Source organism: Ornithorhynchus anatinus, chromosome 16 (genome assembly GCF_004115215.2).
Source record: "Ornithorhynchus anatinus isolate Pmale09 chromosome 16, mOrnAna1.pri.v4, whole genome shotgun sequence".
NCBI lineage: Eukaryota > Metazoa > Chordata > Mammalia > Monotremata > Ornithorhynchidae > Ornithorhynchus > Ornithorhynchus anatinus.
This window is the reverse complement of record NC_041743.1, coordinates 36,858,067-36,880,663: the sequence shown is the minus strand read 5'-3', so window position 1 is coordinate 36,880,663 and position 22,597 is coordinate 36,858,067. Positions and strand designations below refer to the sequence as shown.

Sequence of the window (22,597 nt, the reverse complement as noted above, 5' to 3'; positions counted from 1 at the left end):
ATAGATATTCATATATATTCTCTCTATCCATATATATAGGCATATATGAAAAATATATGTATTCATTTGAGGGGAATCTCACAAGGTAATTCCTCCTCTCAGGATGTGCAGAGCAAGGAGAGCGAATGCATTATATTCAATGCATCCCTCACAAATCCTTTTTCTCAGAACCGGTCAACAAATTGAGAATCACAGCGGCAAGCCGCGACTCCTAGATCTGGGGCCCTGCCAGGCCCCAATTCCCCTGCCTCGACCAGGAAGTGGATCGGCAGAAGCATCCGTGCTTGGGAGAGGAACAGTGAGGTGACTTTCACAAAAGGCAGCTTGACAGGACATGTCTGTGCCCAGTGAATGGAAGAGAATATTTTCATTGTTTGTAGACTGTGGAGGGGATTACCTAACACGCCAAAGGCTAATGGAATTTTGTAAAACTCTTTCCTGCTCTCATTGCTAGGAGCTGGATTTCTTTCCTCAAGATTCATGTGAATGAGGAAGGAAGAGGAAAGGGGAAATGCAAGTTGAAGCTGTATCTGTTTGCCTCTGACTCTCAAATGCAAGGAGGATAGCTGGAGCGGGGTTTGATGCTTGGTGCATCTGCCTTCCTTAGGGCTGCCAACATTTTATTCCAGCTCCTCCTGTCCCCCTACATCCGACTGTAAGGACCCTCATCTACTTAGCTTACCCACAAAACAGGAAGCAAAGGAGCAGCATCGCCTAGTGGAAAGAGCACGGGCCTGGGAGGCAGAGGTCCTGGGTTCTAAACCTGGCTCTGCCACTTTCCTGCTATGTGACCTTGGGGACGTCACTTAAATTATTTGAGCCTCATTTTCCTCAACTGTAAAATGGGGATTCAGTACCAGTTCTCCCTCCTACATAGGCTGGGAGCCCCTCATGGGACAAGGACTGTGTCCAACCTGACTAACTTGTATCTACCCCAGAGTTTAGAACAGTGTTTGACGTATATTATGCACTTAGCAAATACCATAATCAAGGTAGACATGATCCTTGCCCACAAGGACTACCTTGAGGGTTTCGATCCTCTCCTCTCCCGGCTTACGTCTCTGGTTCAGAATCTGGTCCATTCCTCCGATCATTCTGATTGACCTCTCTCCACCTTCTCCAGCTAATGTGACCTTGATCTCTCACTAGGATATATCCTTTGTTCTAGTGAATCAATCGATCATATTTTTTGAGGGCTTACTGTATGCAGAACACTGTACGAAGTGCTTAGGACAGTACAATATAACAGAGTTGGAAGATGTGCTCCTGGCTCCCAACAGGCTTACGATCTAGTTGGGGGATACAGACAATAATATAACTATATAAATTCTGGATATTCATTCAATAGCACTTATTGAGCGCTTACTATGTGCAGAGCACTGTACTAAGCACTTGGAATGTACAAATCAGCAACAGATAGAGACAGTCCCTGCCCTTTGATGGGCTTACAGTCTAATCGTGGGCTTACAGTCTAATTGATGCTGTGGGGCTGAGGGAGGATAATAATAATTATGGTATTTGTTAAGCACTTACTATGTGCCAAGCACTGTTCTAAGCACTGAGGAGGAGTAAATAAAGGGTGCTGATCCAAGAAGCAAAGCCCTCTTGGAAGAGATGTTCTTTCGATAAGGCTCTGAAGGTGGGGGAGAATGACAGTCTGTCGGATATGAAGAGGGAGGGCATCCCATGCCAGAGGCAGGATGTGGGCAAGAGGTCGGCGGCGAGATCGGCGAGATTGAGGTATAGTGAGAAGGTTGGCATTAGAGGAGTGAAGTGTGTGGGCTTAGTTGTAGGAGAGCTGCGAGATGACGTAGGAAGGGACAAGGCGATTGAGGGCTTTAAAGCTGATGGTAAAGAGTTTCTTAGTTTCCTTACTTAGCTTACTGTGTGTCCTCGACTAAATCATTTGAGCTCCATGGTCCCTGTTTCCTCAACTGTAAAATGGGATAACATACCTTCTTTCCTTCCCTTTTAGTTGACAGCCCTAGGTGGGAGAGGACTGTGACCAATCTGATTATTTCGTAGTTGTCCCAGCTCTTAGTACAGTTGGGGCACAGAGTAAGTGCTTAATGAACACTATGTAGTGGTGCCTGCACTCAATCGCTGAATGAGAAGGAATCTGACTTTAGCAGCAGACGTGGTAAGTCAGTGACTAGGGTGACTGAATGGGAGAGTCCATGCCTCCTTCTGAGAGCCAAATTGTGAGCACTGGCGCAGGACTTAGCTCAGTGCTCAGGGGTCTCGTGGTAAATATACTATGGGAGCTATCCTTCTCTCCATGCTACTGAAGCACCCTAAGTCTCTGGGAAATAAATAGAGGGGAGAATGACGTGAAGGGGTCAGGATAAGATGGATTTTTCACTCCAAGATCTCTCTTTCTCTCAATATATGGAAAATGTCGCATGTCATTTGCAGCCATCCCTATCGGCTCCAGAATTGCTCTTCCCGCTCGGATGCATTGCATCCCCCCAAGCACTTAGTACTCTGCTCTGCACAGAGTAAGCGCTCAATTAATACCATTGATTGATTGAGTGATGGACTGATTTGAGTCTGAGATAGTGTGAGGGTAGGAGGAGCTGTTCACTTTCTGGATTTAGCCAAACGAAGGGAAGTGGGATATGAGAGACCAGGTTTCTGAGCTTGCAGAACTTGGGGTTTCCTGTTCCTCACATATGCTCTGCAGTCTTTCCGTGGATTTTCCCCGAGAGCAAAGTCAAGGTAACTCTTCTGACGATTTCTTTAGACTGGAAGCTCATTATGGGCAGGGAATGTGTCTCCTCCTTCTGTTGTATTGTTCCCAGGAGCATAGTACTGTGCCCTGCACTTAGTGAGTGCTAAATAAATTCCACTGATGGATTGATTGATTCTCTCTATTCCCCGCTGAGTTTGACGATGTGACATGGGAACTGAAATTATACCAAGCACTGTACTACAAACTGTGGGTTGATTCAAGGTAATGGGCTCTGATGCAATCCTTGTCCCACATGGGGTGCACAGTCTAAGGGGGAAGGAAGACCAGACCAATGAGGAATCTGAGCACAGATAAGTTAAATAACGTGCCCATGGTCACACAGCAGGCAATGGCAGGGCTGGGATTAGAACCCAGGTCCCCTGATTCACAGTCCCTTGCTCTCTTCACCTCTCCAGAATTCATCTTACGTGTGGCCAAACCTGAACTGCGATGTTTGCCAGGTTGCCTTACCAAAACGCGTAGGCCAATGCAGGAATAACCCTAAGAGAGTCCACTGAGACGGGACTGAGAGACTTATGATCAAATTAGGGCATGGTCTAGTGAACGGAGCACAGACCTAGAAGTCAGAAGGAAGTGGGTCCTAATCCCGACTCCTCCAGTTGTCTGCTGTATGACCTTGGGCAAGTCGCTTCACTTCTCTGTGCCTTAGTTCCCTCACCTGGAAAATGGGGATTAAGAATGTGAGCCCCATGTGGCTTTGTACACAGTAAATGCTCAATATGGGACAGGGACAGTGTCCATCTGATTACCCCAGTGCTTAGTACAGTGCCTGGCACATAGTAAGTTTTAATAAATACCATTAAAAAAATGAAAAAGGAAAAGGATTACATCAAGCTTCCTCCTTAACCGTACTCGTAGAGGCCCATGGATACCTGGGAACAGTAACAAATGCAGATGCCTTAACATCCAGCCTCTAGCCTGGTCTCCCTCTCCTGCTAGGTACATAGTAAGTGTTTAATATATACCGGTAAAAAGGGGGAGGGGAGGTGTTTCACTAGAGGTTTAGTGAAGCCAGCGGGCGGTCAGACCAACTGAGAACAAATCGCTGAGATGTGATGTGCTGAGGACACTTTTGAACACATTACTCTGTTTATTTGTAAGCTCCTTGAGAACAAGGATCATGTCTACTAACTCTGTTTCACTCTCCCAAGTACTTAGTACAACGCTCCGCACATAGTAAGTGCTCGGTAAACACTACTGATTGGTTGTATTCCATCCCCTTCATTCATTCATTCATTCATTCGATCACATTTACCGAATGCTTACTGTTTGCAAAACACCATAATAAGCCCTAGGGAGAGTACGCTATAACAATAAACACGCACCCTCTCCTAAGCGTGGAATCCTGTTTGGAGAAGAGGTTTTATTCAGATAATGGCTCTCCCCCACTTCAAAGCCTTTCTGAAGGCCCATCTCCTCCAAGTAGCCTTCCCTGACTAAGCCCTCCTCCCCTCTTCTCCCTCTCCCTTCCGCGCCGCTCTTACTTGCTCCTTCATTCACCATCCCTCCCACCCCCACAGCACATATGGATATATGTGTATAGATCTGTAATTCATTTATTCATTTATCTGTAATTTATCTAATCTGTGGGCTCACTGTGGGCAAGGAATGTGCCGGTTTGTTGTTATACTGTACTCTCCCGAGCGCTCAATAAATACGACTGAACGGATGAACGAATTGAATGGATTCAGGCTCAGTCCCTCTTGTACCCGCTGCATCATCCAAAGCACGGCTCCAGACACCTTTCCCCTGTTGACACGACACGTCCCGTGCCACTCCCGGGTGCTGCTCTTTCCCGGAGGGTGCCATTACCATCAGGCAACGTTGCCTCTGGTCCTGGCACACCATGCTGGCCTTAAGCCGAGGCCACTGTGGAAGTCCCGAGACCTAGCGAAAAGAGAACAGGCCTGGGGGGTCTGGCTCTTAACTGCTGTGTGACCTTGGGCAAGTCTTTTCACTGTTCTGGGCCTCCATTTCCTCATCTATAAAATCGGGATTAAATCCTTCTACATAGACTGGGTCCCACCTTAGTATCTTGTATCTATCCCCGTGCTTAGTACGGAGTAAACACTGAACAAATACCATTGAAAAAAATTAAGAGAACCTGAGAATAAGTAAAAATAAATAGTTAAGTAATCAATAGATAACTGCACAAGGGGGAAGAAGGTGACCGAGGGGTTGGCACGATCGAGATGGCGGGGAAAACCATCGGGGATACGTCGTGTAGGAGGTGGCTTTTTAGATGGATTAAGAAGGAGACGGAGGAGGTCTGGCGAGGCTGAACAGAGGTGGTAGTTGTAGGCGGAGGAAATGGGGTAAACAATCTGTCAAGAGTCAGGAGAGTCCAGTGGGAGGATTGGTTAGGAAATCTATTTGGAAGGAATGAGAGAAATCTGCCTGACTCACCGATGCCAATGCCCGGTTAAGCAGCCCCCTCCTGGCTCCGGATACCTAGAGGCCGTCAGTCTTCACGCTTCTGCAGTTACCAGCCGTTCCTCCTTAAATCAAAGGAGCGGGGTTCAGGTTGAGGGTCTTTCTTCTTCACTGGGGTCCAGAAGTTGTACTGCTGACTGCCCCACGTGTCTAGATGTGCAGGGTTTCGGTTCCAGATAAACCCCCTTAGCCATCCCAAACCTCATTCCTGGAGTAGGGAGAAGGGAGAGTTGTCAGAATTTTAGAAGGGAGTAAAGGGGAAATGGAATTTTATTGATGGACAACATTAAAGCTGATCATTGTGTAGAGATTAATTTTTAAACAACTACTTGATACAATTCCTCTTCCATAATTTGACTCCTACCTGGTACTGTAATACAGGGTTTGGATTTTTGAGAAATTCTCCTTCTGCAACGTTAAGGCTTCCCCTAAAGTACCCTTCCCCATCACGTGCCCTCTCCCTCCCTCATCTAGGTGTCTGTTGCACCAGCTCCTCCACATACACTGCATGTACACCGATAAGCACAAATACACAAACGCACACGCACACCCCTCACCCATCCCCTCTAACACTAAAACCAAGGAGAGAACAGCAGCAGAGCAGGTGACAAAAGAAAGCAACTCCCACGTGGCTTAAAGTCTCCATTCATTCATTCGATCGTATTTATTGAGCGCTTACTGCGCGCAGACCACTGTACTAAGTGCTTGGAAAGTATAATTCGGCAACAAAGAGAGACAATCTTTGCCCACAGTGGGCTCATAGTCTAAAAGGGTGGGGGGAGACAGACATCAAAGCTAGTAAACAGGCATCAGTATAAATAAATAGAATTATAGAGATATATGTACATCAAAACAAGTAAACAGATATTAATATAAACAGAATTATAGGTATATACATATATACACAAGTGCTGTGGGGCGGGGGAGGTGGGTAGAGCAAAGGGAGGGAGTCGGGGCGATGGGGAGGGGAGGGGGAGCTGAGGAAAAGGGGGACTTAGTCTAGGAAGGCTTTAAATTCTGTCTCCTGCTCTGGTGCTGATGTTGGTAAATCTCCTTGCAGACAGCAGATAATTATCAATTCTCTGCAAATTCTGATTCTGAGCAAATGGCCAACTGTGGGTTCAAGTACTCTGTGTGCACAGTGGATACACACATCTAATTTTTTTCCCTTGGTCTGGGTTTTCAAAACTCTCTGCCTAGAAGACCTCTCCAGTCGGATGTCTTATCATCAATCAAATCTAATTAATTAATTAATGTAATTGTGGCAAAGACAGAGCTGCCTGGATTTTACCTGCCTTCTTGCTGGCCCTGTCTCTTCAACTCCAAGGTACCAACTTCCCAGACCTGGGGAAAATTTCCAGCTCATCACCGCTCCAGACCCTAAGCGTCTTGTGGGCAGGGAGCTTATCTACTGACTCTGTTATACTGTACTTTCCCAAGCGCTCAGTACAGTGCTCTACAAACAGTAAGAGCTCAATAAATACGACTGATTGGTTGACTGAAAAACCTTCCTTTGTTCTGCACATTTAGATGGCCCTAAATTAGATTAAATCTTGCTGCTTTTTCCCCTCATGCCTCACAAATTATGCTCTCTCTCTCCATACTTACAGTCCCCATTGTCCAAGGTGGTGCTTAGGCAATAGCAACTTTCCCCTCCCTGGTGTCCATCCACTGCTCTGTCATTTGGTTCTCATCCCCTTGCCCCGGGGCCTGTAGCCTTAACCATTCCCACTCTCCTCCCTCCCACTAGTTTGTCCTTTCCCTCCCTTTGTAATATCATAACAAATTCCTGAAATAATTTGTTTCTCCTGGGAAGAAAGTGAATTTCTCCTGATTCCATCCTGTTGGTGTATTTAAGCTCAATGACCTACCTTGCCTACAAATCCCAGCCGGTGTGTACTGTTAATTCTGCACAACACTCATTTTATTTTTAGTTTATCTTCAGAGTTAGTCCAGTTGTCTACCTCTCCTGTTGGCACTGATGGGTCAAGGATGTTTAAAAGCCCACAAGCTCGAAGTTTATCATGTAGCTTGCAGTACATCCCCCTTAATAGTTTGGCATGGATTCAGTTGGAAAACTTCTACACAAATGATCATGTGAACCTACCAGAGAGCCTGCACCTACCCCGGGTAAGAAGGGGGATTCCAGAGGTGCAAAAAGAACCAACTAAGAAAGTGAGAAGCAGTGTGATCCAGTGGATAGAGCACGGGTTTGGGAGTCAGAAGGACCTGGGTTCTAATCCCAGATCTGCCACTTGTCACCTTTAACTTTTCTGTTGCCTCACCTGTAAAATGGGGTATAATACTTTTGAGTGCTATGTGGGACAGGAACTGGGTCCAACCTGATTAGCTTGTATCTACTCCAGCATATAGCGCAGTGCCTGGCACACAGGAAGCACTTAAAAAATACCATAAAAAAAAAAGATGAAGGGAAACTTGGAAAAAGGACAGTCTCTCGTGCGACTCAAAAACACCCCCTCGCCAACCTAGAAGCAACCAATGAATGTTATGTACCTTACATAACAAAACACTAAGGTGTCATGAGATTGGAAGAAAAAGTTCTTTGTAGAAAACTTTAGAACCAATCTATGGTTTTTATCAAGTGCTTTCGGTGTACAGAGTGCTGGACTAAGGCCTTTCCTGGAAGTTGTCACCAGGGAAGACCTCACTCACCTCCAGAGATATATCATTTCCCTATCAGGTCCCCAGAATCACAGGCAATGCTTCCGAGCCACGGGCCCTGGCAGGGAGAACCAAGGTGGAGGGAGCATTTAAAACTAAAACACCAGTACCAGTATACCAGTATAGAGGCATCCACTGCCGCATCAGTTCTGGACAGGGACAAGACTAGCTGAAAACTGACCTGCCCAGAATATAAAACCAGATGAGCGTCCACCCTATATGTCAATCTGGGCACCCTTTGCCCAAATTGGGAAAATTCAGCCCGGGGTACAGAGAAACAAAAGGAGTCGCAGTCAAAAGGAGAAGAGACCTTCAGAGGAGAGAAGTGGCATAGACCATCAGCCGAAGCTGAGAGAGGGAGGTGGTTTCAGCAGAGACTGGAAGACTTGAGAGAGAGACAGAAACACACACCGCACAGACACAAAGAGGCAGAGACAGACACAGAAATGTAGAAGTTGATTGTCAAAGAGTCAGAGAGAGCCGCAAAGACAGGAGCAAATTTTGGGCAGGGAAAGCGTCTACCAATTCTGTTGTATTGTACTCTCCCAAGTGCTCGGTCCAGTTATCTCCGCTTAGTAAGCACTCAATAAATACCGTTGATTGGTTGGTTGATTGATTGATTGATTGAAAACAAAAAGATAGGAGAGAGAGAGAAACACAGAGGGAAACAGATATCACCCATCACGGCATTTGTGGAGTGTGTATTAAAGAATAATAAATGTATAAAATAAAAAATGTATAAAAAATTACATTAACCTTTGGGGCACCCTGGGCCTGCTCTCTTTTTCCTTTTCCTGGTATTTCCAGGGGTTTCTCTAGTCCAGTGACATGTGCTCAAGAGGCCAAAAACATAACTCTATCGATTATACCTTCTCCCCACTCCTAGAGAAATATTAGTCCAACCGTGAGGCTGAGCTTAAGATAACCGTGATTCCGGCGTGTTTCTCAGACCTCTGCAAAGGACTTGGGAGCAAAGGGGCTAGTAGGTGAGCCCTCTTTCTGGAGCTGAAGTTGACGAAAGAAGAAAGGTCCAAGATCCTACTGATCTGGAATATTAATAAGATGTCTGCAGTGACATGCAGCCAGTCATTGGTTACCTAATGCCCCTGCCCATTCCTTGTTGTGGTTAGCATGACAGTCTCCCCTCTCTGAAGAGGAGGCAGAATTGTTCATCTCTTCCTGCTAGTCAGAATCTCTTTTTGCCATTTTCCCAACTGCTAGCTCCTGAGACCCAATAATAATAATCACAACTGAGGTATTTGTTAAATGCTTATTATGAACCGAGCACTGTGTTAAGCCGTGGGGAAATATAATGCTTTCATATCAGACAGAGTTCCTGCCCAGCTTGGGGTTCACAGAATGAGGGGGAGAGAGAACAGAAATTTCACTCCACATTTTACACCTGAGGAAAATGAGGCAAAGAGAAGTTAAGTGACTTGTCCAAGGTCACTAAAACCCAAAAGGATGATTGACCCAGTTCAGCTACTATTTTCCGCCCAGGTCAAGGCGGCAAGATGAGACTCAAACCCCTTGCCATCTAGAGTCTGAGTCCAGTCAAACCTGGGCACGATAGACTAATCTAGCTTAAAGCTGGTAAGATAGGTGAATCTAGCTCAAAGCGGGGCAAATCCAACCTGACATGACTGGGTTTAAGCAGTAGAGGGAATAGAAGTGGTTAAAGCTCATTGGAAGGGGAGAAATCGAGGAGAAAGAACAGGGGCTGGGGTTTCAGAGCATTTTGATGTTTCACAAAGAACAAGTCAATTTAATGTAAAGTAGGGGGCAAATAGACATCTACTCTTTATAAGCCCCCAGAGTTCTAATCTCTCCACTGATTTACTGCTCTCCCCGGGACCTCTGTGATTCACCTGCCAGTCCAGTGGGTACTGGGGCAACTCTGTGGCATCTGTGAGGAGTCTCTCGTGTTTGGTGGTGATGGGCACAGGACCCACTGCTCGGTGAAAACCCCAAAGGTGGGAAATGGGGAGGGCAGGTAGGACTGGGAAATGGAAAGGTTGGGGGAAGGGTTGAGGATGAGAGAGGAGGATTGAGAAGAGGTTAGGAAGGTGATTTTGGAGAGTCAAGAGGCTCCAGCATACTTATGTATGTGTATGAAAGGAGAACATGTGGCAGCCTGGCCTAGTGGAAAAGGCGTGGGCCCGGGAGTCCGAGGACCTGAGTTCTAATTTTGGTTCTCCCACTTTCCTGCTGTGTGACCTTAGACAAATCCAAAAGGTTGCTATGAATCAGAAACGACTCGACTACATTTAATGATGACCCCAGTGATCTTGGGCACATCATTCGACTTCTCTGTGCCCTAGTTTGCTCGTCGCTAAAATGGGGCTTAGATGCGGGTTTCCCCTCCAATTTAGACTGTGAGCCCCATGTGGGAGAGGGACTGTGTCTGGCCTGATCATCTTGTATCTGCCCCACTGCTTGCCCCTTACTAAGTGCTAAACAGATACCACAATTATCACTATTAAAATGTCTTGGATTTACAGTCAGGGAAAGGGGAGAAAGTATGTGTTTGCTGTGGGGAGGGGAGGGTGGGGCGATGGGAGAAGAAGAGAGGAGAAATTCCAGAAGTCTATTTGGATAAGGGGGAGGTGAATCAGTATTCACATTCTGGTCTCTCCCTTCCAGGTCAGTGAACAATTTCCTGATGACAGGCCCAAAGGTAAGAGAAACCTCTTTGATCTGTACTGTGAATTTCGCTAACAGTCTGGTGTTTGCCTGTCTCCAATCTACCCTATTTTTCCTTCACCACCACCCAAATTTCTCCATTAACTCCCATCTTAATGCTATATCCACTAAGGAGGGATCTTAGGCTAAGGGCACTAAGGGCACTAAGGCACTAAGGGCGCCAAGATCCGCCCTTTCCTCTCCACCCAAACGGCTACCTTACTATTACGGGCTCTCGTTATATCCCGGCTAGACTACTGTGTCAGCCTTCTCTCTGACCTCCCTTCCTCCTCTCTCGCCCCGCTCCGGTCTATTCTTCACTCCGCTGCCCGGCTCATCTTCCTGCAGAAACGATCTGGGCATGTCACTCCCCTTCTTAAACAACTCCAGTGGTTGCCTATCGACCTCCGCTCCAAACAAAAACTCCTCACTCTAGGCTTCGAGGCTCTCCATCACCTTGCCCCTTCCTACCTCTCCTCCCTTCTCTCTTTCTACCACCCACCCCGCACGCTCCGCTCCTCTGCCGCCCACCTCCTCGCCGTCCCTCGGTCTCGCCTATCCCGCCGTCGACCCCTGGGTCACGTCCTCCCGCGGTCCTGGAACGCCCTCCCTCCTCACCTCTGCCAAACTGATTCTCTTTCCCTCTTCAAAACCTTACTTAAAAATCACCTCCTCCAAGAGGCGTTCCCAGACTGAGCTCCTCTTCCCCCTCTACTCCCTCTGCCATCCCCCCTTTACCTCTCCGCAGCTAAAGCCTCACTTTCCCCTTTTCCCTCTGCTCCTCCACCTCTCCCTTCCCATCCCCACAGCACTGTACTCGTCCGCTCAACTGTATATATTTTCGTTACCCTATTTATTTTGTTAATGAATTGTACATTGCCTCGATTCTATTTAGTTGCCATCGGTTTTTACGAGATGTTCTTCCCCTTGACGCTGTTTAGTGCCATTGTTCTTGTCTGTCCGTCTCCCCCGATTAGACTGTAAGCCCGTCAAACGGCAGGGACTGTCTCTATCTGTTGCTGACTTGTTCATCCCAAGCGCTTAGTACAGTGCTCTGCACATAGTAAGCGCTCAATAAATACTATTGAATGAATTGAATGAATCTTTTTCCCCCAGTTTTCTGCCCCCAAAATGCATTGTCAATGATCCTGATTCTGAGGTTGTTAGGATATAATTGTGCTTTCAAGTAACACCCAACAACAGAGCCCAGTGAGTTACATGTATGAGTGCATGTATTGAAAATATGGAGGGAGATATGTGCATGACACATCTGGCTCAGAAAAACAATGGCACGGACACCACCTTCTTCCAATTCCTAGGACAATAATGTTTGTGAGTAGAAAGCAGGGTCACGCAGGTCTTTCCACCTCTTTCGCCTGGTGCTGAAAAGGAAGGCAGCAGTATTTTTTGGTAGCACCTCTGGTGTCCTGCTTAAGGATGCAAAACTCAACCCCATCTGGCAAGAGACCAGGAAAAAGTACCCTGCTGTATTTTCATGGGAGAACGTGGAAAAGATGCACAGACAGAATTTAATCCACAGTCGAGAAGGGGGCATCTCCTCCAAGAAGCTTTTCCCAGTTCTCTTTTCCCAGCTCCCTCTCCCTTCTGTGTCATCTATGCACTTGGATCTGTGACCGTTGGGCATTTGATACTTACCCCGCCCTCAACCCCAGAGCATCTATGTAGATATTTTTAAATTGTATATTATAAATTATTTATATTAATGTCTGTCACCATCTCTAGACTTTAAACTTGTCATGTCAGGGAATGTGTCCACCAACTCTTTTGTATTGTACACTCCCAAGCGCTTAGTACGGTGCTCTGCACACAGTAAGGACCCAATAAATACCATTGAATTGTTTGGTTGATAAGGTTATTTTAGTAAACAGAGGATAGACAGACACACATGCTCCTCAGGTGCAGAATTAGCTGTATGGGCTAGTGAGTATAACACGCTTTTATGGTTTCATGAGACAATTTGGGAAGCAGCATGGCCTAGTAGAAAGAACTCAAATCAGGGGACAGGGTTCTAATCGCGGCCCTGCCAACTGCCTGCTTTATGACTTCGGACAAGTCACATACCTTCTCAGAGTCCCTCATTTGTATAATAGGGAAGAAACACCTGTTCTCCCTCCTACTTTGACTGCGAGCTCCATGTGGGGCAGGGACTGAGTCCTAACTGATCATCTGGTAACAGCCCCAGCGCTTAGTACAGTGCTTGGCACATAATACGTGCCAAACAAATATCACAATACTTATTATTACTCCATGGCACCTGTAGCTCTCCTTAGAAGAAACACAGGGAATCTGCACTGTCTGTGCATTATTCTGACCAAATTCCCCTCTTCCCTGATGCGTCTCACACAGCATGCTAAGGGCTTAGCACGGTGTTCTGCCCACAGAAAACGTTTGATAAATACTAATAATAATAGTACCTGTTAAGCGCTTACTATGTGCCAAGCACTGTTCTAAGCGCTAGGCACTGACCGACTGACCGAACCACTCCGTGACCAGCCTCGCTGTTGACCCTCCCCGCCCTGCAGGCCTACCTGATCTACTCCAGCAGCGTGGCAGCAGGGGCCCAGAGCGGCATCGAGGAATGCAAGTACCAGTTTGCCTGGGACCGCTGGAACTGCCCCGAGAGAGCGCTGCAGCTGTCCAGCCACAGCGGGCTACGCAGTGGTAAGGAAAGTCTTGGACACGGCTCCCGGGACTCCCTGGCCACAGGTTAGACCCCCCTTGCTCCTGGGATGTACTCCACCTCCCTCTTGACTCTCCGCCTCCTGGCTCTTCTCTCCTCTCCAGACGTATCGATCTCTGGACGTCTCTTCCATCTTTCTAGAGATACCTCCTTCGGTCTCCGCTAGACCGTTATGGGCAGGGAACGTCTCTACCAACTATATTATACCGTACTCTTCCAAGTGCTTAGTAGAGTGCTCTGCACACGGTAAGCGCTCAGTAAATACAACTGATTGATTGATACTTGGGGGCTAACTCTCTTTTCCTTTGAAGAGGCCCTTACGATCTGTCAAGTCTTTCCCCCGCCTTTCCCTCACTCAAAGCATCTTCAGCTTCCCTCATCCCATTAATCCCCTAAAACCGCCTGGCCAGTTGGCTGCTTAGTATAGTGCTGTGCACACAGTAAGCGCTCAATAAATACAATTGACTGACTGTCCTTGTGATCGCCACGCTGCAGTGCGTCCCAAGAATCTTTGTGTTTCTTGATCTCGGGTGGCTGGTCGTCATTCTCCCCAATGATGAGGGGTCAAGTTTCAACCCCCATCCCCTCTCTGACCAGTACACTCGGGACACAGGCCTAGAATTCATTAAGCCTGAACTCTCTAGCTCACTATAAGGTGCCAGTTAGTCCATCGATCAGATTTATTGAGCGCTCACTGTGAGAGCACTGTACTGTGTGCCTGGGAGAGTACAATATTAACAATATGACACGTTCCCTACCCATAACGAGCTTACAGTCTAGAGCACTGTGAGCTGACAGGTGGGAGCGGGGCTTGGCCATGTCAGTGGTCTTTGTTATGAGAATCTGAGAGAGCTGACGTTTGGCCAAGGATGGGTCATTTTTGTCACTCGTTAAGGCTGGGACCTTAGACCTGATGCCCCAGGAAAAAAGCCGATCCAGCTTCTCCCCTTCTGCCCTAACCCTCCGGCCCCGGGTCAGTACTGACCATTCCTATCTGGTCACAAAAGGGACAATCTGGAAGAGGTAAGAAGTGGAGAGCAGGAGGAAGGACAAAAGATAAGACTGTAGAAAAGCTGGGCCTGCTGAGGAAGGCTGGGAGTGGGTTGGCCAGTCGCTTGGGGAAATACAGGCCAAAAGGAGGGGCGTGTTGGGTGGACCTGGGTGAGAAAGCTAAGGTAGAGAGAGGCTTATGGGGATGAAGCTGGGGATATCAGGGAGTGTTCTGATCATCTCTGACTCTCTTCCCTTGATGACTGCTGGCAGCTAATCGGGAGACAGCATTCGTGCACGCCATCAGCTCCGCGGGGGTTATGTACACACTGACCCGCAACTGCAGCCTTGGAGACTTCGACAACTGTGGCTGCGATGACTCCCGCAACGGGCAGCTTGGTGAGCATGTGCCGTGGAAGGACGATTCACAGGGGCAGCTTGTCGCGGAGTAGGGGGGAGCCTAAAGATGCGACGAGAAACCCAAACCGAGTACCCAAATCGCATCCTTCATACCTGCCTGAGGATTAGTTTCCTCTGAAAAAGATAAAAGTCACTCACCTAGATTCTGACCTTCGCTCTCTCCAGAACCTTGGTCAGCTTATTTCTTTACCCCTGATTTTACCCGTCTCCTTCTCCTTCCTCTTAGCCAACACACCGTATTCCTCCTCCCTGTAATGTCAGCCCAAGTCCCCCTCCCTCGGAATGGCTCGGGCTACGAATGTCCTCCGTGAAAGTTTCTCAGACCAGCCCCACCTGAATCCAGGCATCTCAGCAACAGTCCCTTGGCCCTTAACTTCTCTGTGTCTCAGTTCCCTCATCTGAAAATGGGGATTAATAATAATGTTGGTATTTGTTAAGCGCTTACTATGTGCAGAGCACTGTTTTAAGCGCTGGGGTAGATACAGGGTCATCAGGTTGTCCCACGTGAGACTCACAGTTAAGCCCCATTTTACAGATGAGGTCATTGAGATTAAGACTGTGAGCCTCACGTGGGACAACCTGATGACCCTGTATCTACCCCAGCGCTTAGAACAGTGCTCGGCACATAGTAAGCGCTTAACAAATACCAATATTAGCAGCGTGCCTCAGTGGAAAGAGCACGGGCTTGGGAGTCAGAGGTCATGAGTTCGAATCCCGGCTCTGCCACTTGTCAGGTGTGTGACTGTGGGCAAGTCACCTCACTTCTCTGGGCCTCAGTTACCTCATCTGTAAAATGGGGATTAAGACTGTGAGCCCCATGTGGGACAACCTGATTCCCCTGTGTCTACCCCAGCGCTTAGAACAGTGCTCTGCACATAGTAAGCGCTTAACAAATGCCAACATTATTAAAATGGGGATTAAGACTGTGAGCCTCATGTGGGACAACCTGATTACCCTGTATACCCCAGCGCTTAGAACAGTGCTCTGCACATAGTAAGCCCTTAACAGATACCAACATTATTATGTTTGTAACATAATAATAAATATATTATTATATGTTTTATTTCCTTGGGTGGGAGAAGATCCGGCCCCAGCACAACTGGGCTCTCTCCCTTTTCCTCACGTTTCCCGCCCAAACCGCCATTCCCCCGCCCCCCCCCCCCAGTGCGCATGCGCGCTCAGGGACTTTTGGGCGGGAGCGGCGCGAGGCTGTAGGTGGCGCCGCGGGGGCGCGTGCTGAAGCAGACGGCGGAGAATCAACCCGGCAACCGATGATGTCACCGGGTTCCCGCCAAGCCGATTGGCTGCAGCCTGGAGTGGCCCCATTCCCTTCCCACCTTCCCCTCAGGGATGCCAGGGAAAGGAATGGGGAGGAATACGGGGCCGCGTGGGGAGGGAGGAGGGGAATGATAATTATGGCACTTGTTCATTCAATAGTAATATTGTTGGTATTTGTTATGTGCTTATTACGTGCAGAACACTGTTCTAAGCGCTGGGGTAGATACAGGGCCATCAGGTTGTCCCACGTGAGGCTCACAGTCTTCATCCCCATTTGACAGCTGAGGTCACTGAGGCACAGAGAAGTGAAGTGACTCGCCCACAGTCACACACCTGACAAGTGGCAGAGCTGGGATTCGAACTCATGACCTCTGACTCCGAAGCCCAGGCTCCTTCCACTGAGCCACGCAGCTTCTCACTCATTGAGCCCCTCCCCATCTTATCAAACCCTTACCCTGTGCCAAGCCCTGTTCTAAGCGCTGGGGTAGATACACGTTAATCAGATTGGCTACAGCCCCATGCCACCTGGGGCTCACATTCATAATCCCCATTTTATTTACAGGGGTGGTAACTGAGGCCCAGAGAAGTTAAGGGACTCACCTAAAGTCACACAGCAGACATGAGAAGCAGCCTGGCTTAGTGGAAAGAGCCCGGGCTTGGGAGGCAGAGGTCGTGGGTTCTAATGCCGGCTCTGCCACTCGTCAGCTGTGTGACTTTGGGCAGGTCACTTCACTTCTCTGTGCCTTGGTGATCTCATCTGGAAAATGGGGATTAAGACTGTGAGCCCCATATCAGACAACCTACTTACCTGGTATCTACCCCAGTGCTTAGAACAGTGCTTGGCACATACTAAGCGCTTAACAAATACCAACATTATTATTATTATTATGTGGCGGAGCTGGGATTAGAACCTAGGAAGCTGTCCAGGGCTGGGGGACCCCTACACTTCCCGAATCGTGTCATCACTAACCATAATAATAATAATAATAACAACAATAATATTGGTATTTGTTAAGCACTTACTACGTGCAGAGCACTATTCTAAGCGCTGGGGTAGATACAGGGTAATCAGGTGGTCCCACGTGAGGCTCACAGTCTTAATCCCCATTTTACAGATGAGGGAACTGAGGCACAGAGAAGTTAAGTGACTTGCCCACAGTTACACAGCTGGCAAGTGGCAGAGCCGGGATGTAACTAACTCACTAGTTACTAGTGGTTAGTCTCACTAACCACCCTAACCATGTAACCCCAAACATCTCACCACTGGGAACACCTTCAAATGGTGATGATGATGATGATGATATTTGTTAGTGATTACTAGGTGCCAAGCACTATACTAAGAGCTGAGGTAGATGCACGATAATCAGCCTGGACACGGTCAGAGCACGGGCCTGGGAGTCAGAAGGACCTGGGTTCTAATCCCTGCTCTGCCACTTGTCTGCTGGGTGACCTTGGACATGTCACTTAATTTCTCTGTGCCTCAATTCCCTCATCTGTAAAATGGGGATTAAGACTGTGAGCCCTAAGTGGGACAGGGACTCTGTCCAACCTGATTATCTTGTATCTACCCCAGCACGTAGAACAGTGCCTGCTACATAGTAAGCGCTTAACAAATACCACAGTTATTGTCATTATGAGGCTCACTGTCTAAGGGGAATAGAGAACAGGTATCTTATCCCCATCTTTACAGATGAGGAAATTGAGGTCCAGAGTATTTTAAGCGATTGCCTAAGGCCACACAGGAAACATGTGGCAGATTAGAATCCAGGTCTCCCAGACCCATGCTCTTTCCACTAGACCACACTGCCTCTCCAGAACAGTCCCGGTCCAATGTCCACCCTGTCCATATCTGTCTCCTCCTTTCTCTCCCCCAACCTTCATATCCAGCTCCCCTCTTTGCTCCTCCCGTCTCTGGGGCACTGTCCCCCCCAATTAGTTCCTCTTCACAAAGAGAAGATTTCCTCCCCATGCCCCCCATGTCCCCCCATCTTTTCTCTCACCAGGGGGCCAGGGTTGGCTGTGGGGTGGCTGCAGCGACAACGTGGGATTTGGGGAGGCCATCTCCAAGCAGTTCGTAGACGCTCTAGAGACGGGGCAGGATGCCCGAGCCGCCATGAACCTGCACAACAACGAGGCCGGACGGAAGGTGAGCTGCTAAACGGTGCCCTTCGCCTCTGTAGACGGGAAGGAGCCCGGGCAAGGGTGTCCTGCTGGGTCACAGGGCCGGAGCCCACGGCGGGCACCATCGCCCCCCGCTTAGCCCCCTTCTCTCCTAGGCCGTGAAGGGCACGATGAAGCGGACGTGCAAGTGCCACGGCGTGTCGGGCAGCTGCACCACTCAGACGTGCTGGCTCCAGCTGCCCGAGTTCCGAGAGGTGGGCGCCCACCTCAAGGAGAAGTACCACGCGGCCCTGAAGGTCGACCTGCTGCAGGGGGCGGGCAACAGCGCGGCGAGCCGGGGAGCCATCGCGGACACCTTCCGCTCCATCTCCACCCGGGAGCTGGTGCACCTGGAAGACTCCCCCGACTACTGCCTGGAGAACAAGACCCTGGGCCTGCTGGGCACCGAGGGCCGCGAGTGTCTGAAGCGGGGCCAGTCCCTGGGCCGCTGGGAGCGCCGCAGCTGCCGCCGGCTCTGCGGGGACTGCGGGCTGGTGGTGGAGGAGCGGCGGGCCGAGACCGTGTCCAGCTGCAACTGCAAGTTCCACTGGTGCTGCGCGGTGCGCTGCGAACAGTGTCGCCGGCGGGTCACAAAATACTTCTGCAGCCGCAAGGAACGGAGGGAGCGCGGCGGGGGCGGGACTACCCGTAAGCTGAAGAAGAAACCCTAGGGCCTTGGGCACTCTCTCCTCTCCTTTCGTGCCCTGCCGCCCCCAACTCCCTCCTTCCTTTCCTCTCCCCGAGATTCTTCTCCTTCCGAAATCCCCACCCCAGCTATCCGGCTTCTTCCTATGGACCCTTGTAGATCCACTTTCCCTAGGGACGGTTGCTCCTAGCCCTTTGGCCTCCTGGGCTCTGAGGGGAAGGGTCCTACCCAAAAACTCCTTGTGATCCCAGAAAATTGGAGGAGGGGGAGGCAGAAGCTGAAACCCAAGCCAACCCAGAGGGAAATGGGACATCTACTGGCTCGGCCAAATGAGAAATTCAGCCCAGGATAGGGCCCAGGGAGCTTGAGGGGGCTGTCACTTCTTCCCCTCTCGGCACTCTATTGCCCTTGACCTCTATCCCTTGAGAAAGGCAGCAAAGACCTTCCTCTTCTCCCTCCTTCTCCCATGGACTCTAACCAGAGAAGTAAAGCCTCTGGGATTAGCTCTTCCCCTACAGAAAAGCAAGGGGAATCCTGGAAGCACACAGCCTGCCCTCATCCCCAGCCTCACATTTGAACTGGCTGATGTGGAAGGAGAGTTTTGGCATCCATCCATGGTGTCTATTGAGCACTGAGTGTGTGCAGAGCCCTGTGCTGAGTGTTTGGGAGAGTACAATACAGCAGTAGACACGATCCCCGCCCCTGAAGAACTTACCATCTAGAGTGAGCCCAAGAAGCTGTTCCTTCCCGATACCACCTTCCCTGCAGAGACCTCTCCCTGCACTTCACATGGCCGTGAGTAGGACCGGCAGACCCTTGGTTTGGCCAGGAACGAGGGTACCATTGGGGGAAAAACAGCCTTTCCCCAAAGTCTGGTCTTCCTGAAGCCCCCAGCCAAAAGGGAGCCGACTGGAGAGACCATTCTTCCGAGCAAACTGAACCCGCCGGAGCAGCGGTGCTAGGCGAAGCCCAAAAACAGTTTCAGGAATGGAAGGATCAAGGCTTTAGCTGCTTGGGCCCGAGGCAGTTTTATGATAGCAGCACAGTGCCGGTGGGAGGGCAGTTGAAGTCTAACCTGAGGTGTGCCTGGGCTGGTGTCTGCGGCCGGAAGCCATGGCAGACTGTGGTCTGAGGAAGCACAAAACAGCGGCCACAGAAATTTTAAAGGATAATGAGGGGCCGAGTTGGGGTGAGGAGGAATCACTTTCTTGCAAAAGCTGAAGGACACGTGAAAGCGGGTGATTTTTCCCGTGAGTTTTCGGGGCAAGCCCAGGCTTTGTCAGAGGAGATGTGACCCCTGCCTGACCATCTCCGTTGAGAAGCATTAGACTAGTTCGTTTTCTCCCAAACTCTCCAGTTTCCTGAGGTCTGAATCCATCTTGGTTCGTGCCTCAGGAAGCTGGGGTAACTGACCTGAACCTGGAGAGGATGGGAAGGGAGGGAATGCCCAGCTGTGACCTGATTCTTTAGGGACAAGGGGTCTGCCAGTGCCCCTCTGATGCCATCCAGCCCACGGGACCGCAAAGAGAGAACGGTGAACTGGCAGCTATTGGTTGATCTCCCTGAGACGGTCCCCTTCTCCCTGTCTCCACACCTCAGTTCCCCTTCCTCTCAAACGATTTCTGGAGTCAGAGATTTCTCCGGCCTTGTTCCTTCAAAACAGGGGGAGAGCCAGGGGTTCCAATTTTACCTTTTACTAACCCAGGACAGCAACTAAGAATCTTCCTGACTATTTAATTGTATTGTAAATAGAAAGTTAAGCACTTTGAAGTTTAAGTTATTGCACAGTCACTGTGATCTGTATACATAACAATCTGCTTTCCTTTGCCACTTAGCAGAATCCATTCTCTAGGCGGTAGGTGCCTTTGAGAGAAAGCCTATTCTCTGGGAAGGGAGAGGCAGCCAGTATAGCTGGGAGTAGAGCATCCTCCTCTCTCTGCTGAGAATCTGCCCCTCCGGGAATCAGGTGGACTAAATTCCTGGGCCCCAGATCCAATCTGTAGCTGCTGATTGCCACCCACTAGTCACTGCAATAAACCAGTAGCCGAGTGCTTGCAAAATGCTGTGCGGAATTCATTTCTTTTCCAATTTTGTTCCTAAAACCAGATTGGCAAGCCAAGATGGTGTCCTTCTCTGGGATCCTGAAATTGGAGATGGGGGCGTTATCTTGGCCTGGGACGTAGTGGATTCTTCTTCCGGATGGTCAGGCTATTGTTTTAGGCCAAGCCTGCCAACCATCAATGATACCTGAGCACTTTCCATATGCAGGGCACTATAGTAAGTGCCTGGGAGAAGTATCTAGTACAGGTCTTAGTGTACAGTCAGCGTTTCACAGGTACCACAGTCATTTTGATTATCATCATATGTGCCAGGCAGCGTACTAAGCTTTAGGGCAGATATACAAGTTAATCAGGTTGGACACGGTCCACGTCCGATGTGCGGTTCACAATTTTAACCTCCATTTTACAGATGGGGAAACTGAAGCCCAGAGAAGTTTGGTTACTTGCTCAAGATCATTCAGCAGACGTGTGGCAGGGCCAGGATTAGAACCCAGGCCCACTGATTCCCAGGCTTGTGCTTTTTCTCCTGCGACCCCGGAGCAGCCGCCGAGAGTGAGCTCCTGAGGTGACCCTCGATCATTCTAATGCCTTTCAACCTCCCTCCTCCAGAGTCCAGCCCTTCCATCCAGCTGCCCTCTTGTTTCTGCGCCTGACACTTTTGAAAATATGAGTCACGGTTCTGTCCCTTTAGGAGGGCAGATCTCTTCCCCTTCCTTCACCCTCACAGGGAATTTCTCCATCCCCATCTTCCTCCTCCTCTGCTCCTCACTCTAGGACTTCTAGTCCCCTTCTACCCTGCCAGATCAAGGCCTTTTAGCACTTAGTACAGTGCTCCGAACCCAGCAAATGCTCACGAAATACCACGGATCAATCGATGGCCACACGACCCTGCATCCCAGACTTAGAGGGCTCTGCTCTCACCCCTCCGTCCTCCACCAGTGTGTCTCGCTACCAATCGATGGTATTTACTGAATGCTCAGGAGCAGGGCACTGTAGTAAGAGCTGGGGGGAGTACAGTAGAGTTGGAAGACACGAGTCTTGCCTCGGCAATTGAAATGGTCTCTCCCCATCGGGGGTGACGAGGAGCCAGACTCTTCCCCAAGCCTGAACCCTACGAGACGACCATCTCTCTCGCCGGCCAGGTGCCCCGTGGAAGGCTCGGGCCTTGGGGAAGCGGGCGGCTGGGACCGGCCGCACACTTTCCCTTGGAATTTTCCCGAGGCCTCTCGGGGCCGGGGGGGGGTGAGTGGAGGGGGGCGGGGAAGAGCCTGAACCCCTGGGACAGATACAGGGAGTCCTGCTGGTTGGGGCAGCAGCCTCCCCTCCCAGGCCCCCCAGGCCCCTCTTCCTGTAGCCCGCTGGAGACCTTTCAGACAGAGGGGCATTTTTCCCCCTTCTTTCCTCTTTCTTTCTGCGAAACAAATCCCAGCCCAACAGCTGCAGCCTGACCTGACCCAACCAGCAGGTAAGGGCAGAGACAGGATCTGCAGGCAGCCAGGGAAGGCAGAGGTGAAGGCAGCGGCCCATTGTGGGCTGGGATCGGATGCTTCCACTCATTCATTTCCTTTTAATTAACCCACATTCCTGGAGGAGAAATATTTACGTTGGTTCCAATAGATGGCCATCCTCAGACTGAGGAGGGAAAGGGAAAGAAAGCCGGTCTTGGCAAAACAATAACTTTTAAAGAGCACAAGAAGGGAAAATAAGGGAACAAAATGCTATTAAAATAGCCCACCCTCCACCCCCCAGCGGAGTCAATGAAAACTTCATTTCACATGCTAATCCTCCTCGCC

General features: G+C 49.5%; 2 protein-coding genes across 2 annotated transcripts in view; one reads left to right on the top strand and one right to left on the bottom strand.

The window, feature by feature from the left end:
- SEC31B (SEC31 homolog B, COPII coat complex component) overlaps positions 1-22,597 on the bottom strand; it is a 57,642-nt gene that overhangs the window by 450 nt on the left and 34,595 nt on the right. The window contains exon 27 of the transcript XR_003765141.2: positions 5,159-5,393. The gene's annotated coding sequence lies outside the window, so the exon portion shown is untranslated. The remainder of the gene's footprint in view (positions 1-5,158; positions 5,394-22,597) is intronic.
- WNT8B (Wnt family member 8B) lies at positions 7,178-22,050 on the top strand. The gene is made up of 8 exons (XM_029080513.2): positions 7,178-7,315; positions 8,817-8,853; positions 10,483-10,544; positions 13,093-13,231; positions 14,514-14,639; positions 17,942-18,084; positions 18,215-18,707; positions 21,947-22,050. Exons 1-8 carry the CDS (start codon positions 7,178-7,180, stop codon positions 22,048-22,050), a joined length of 1,242 nt encoding a protein of 413 aa, XP_028936346.2.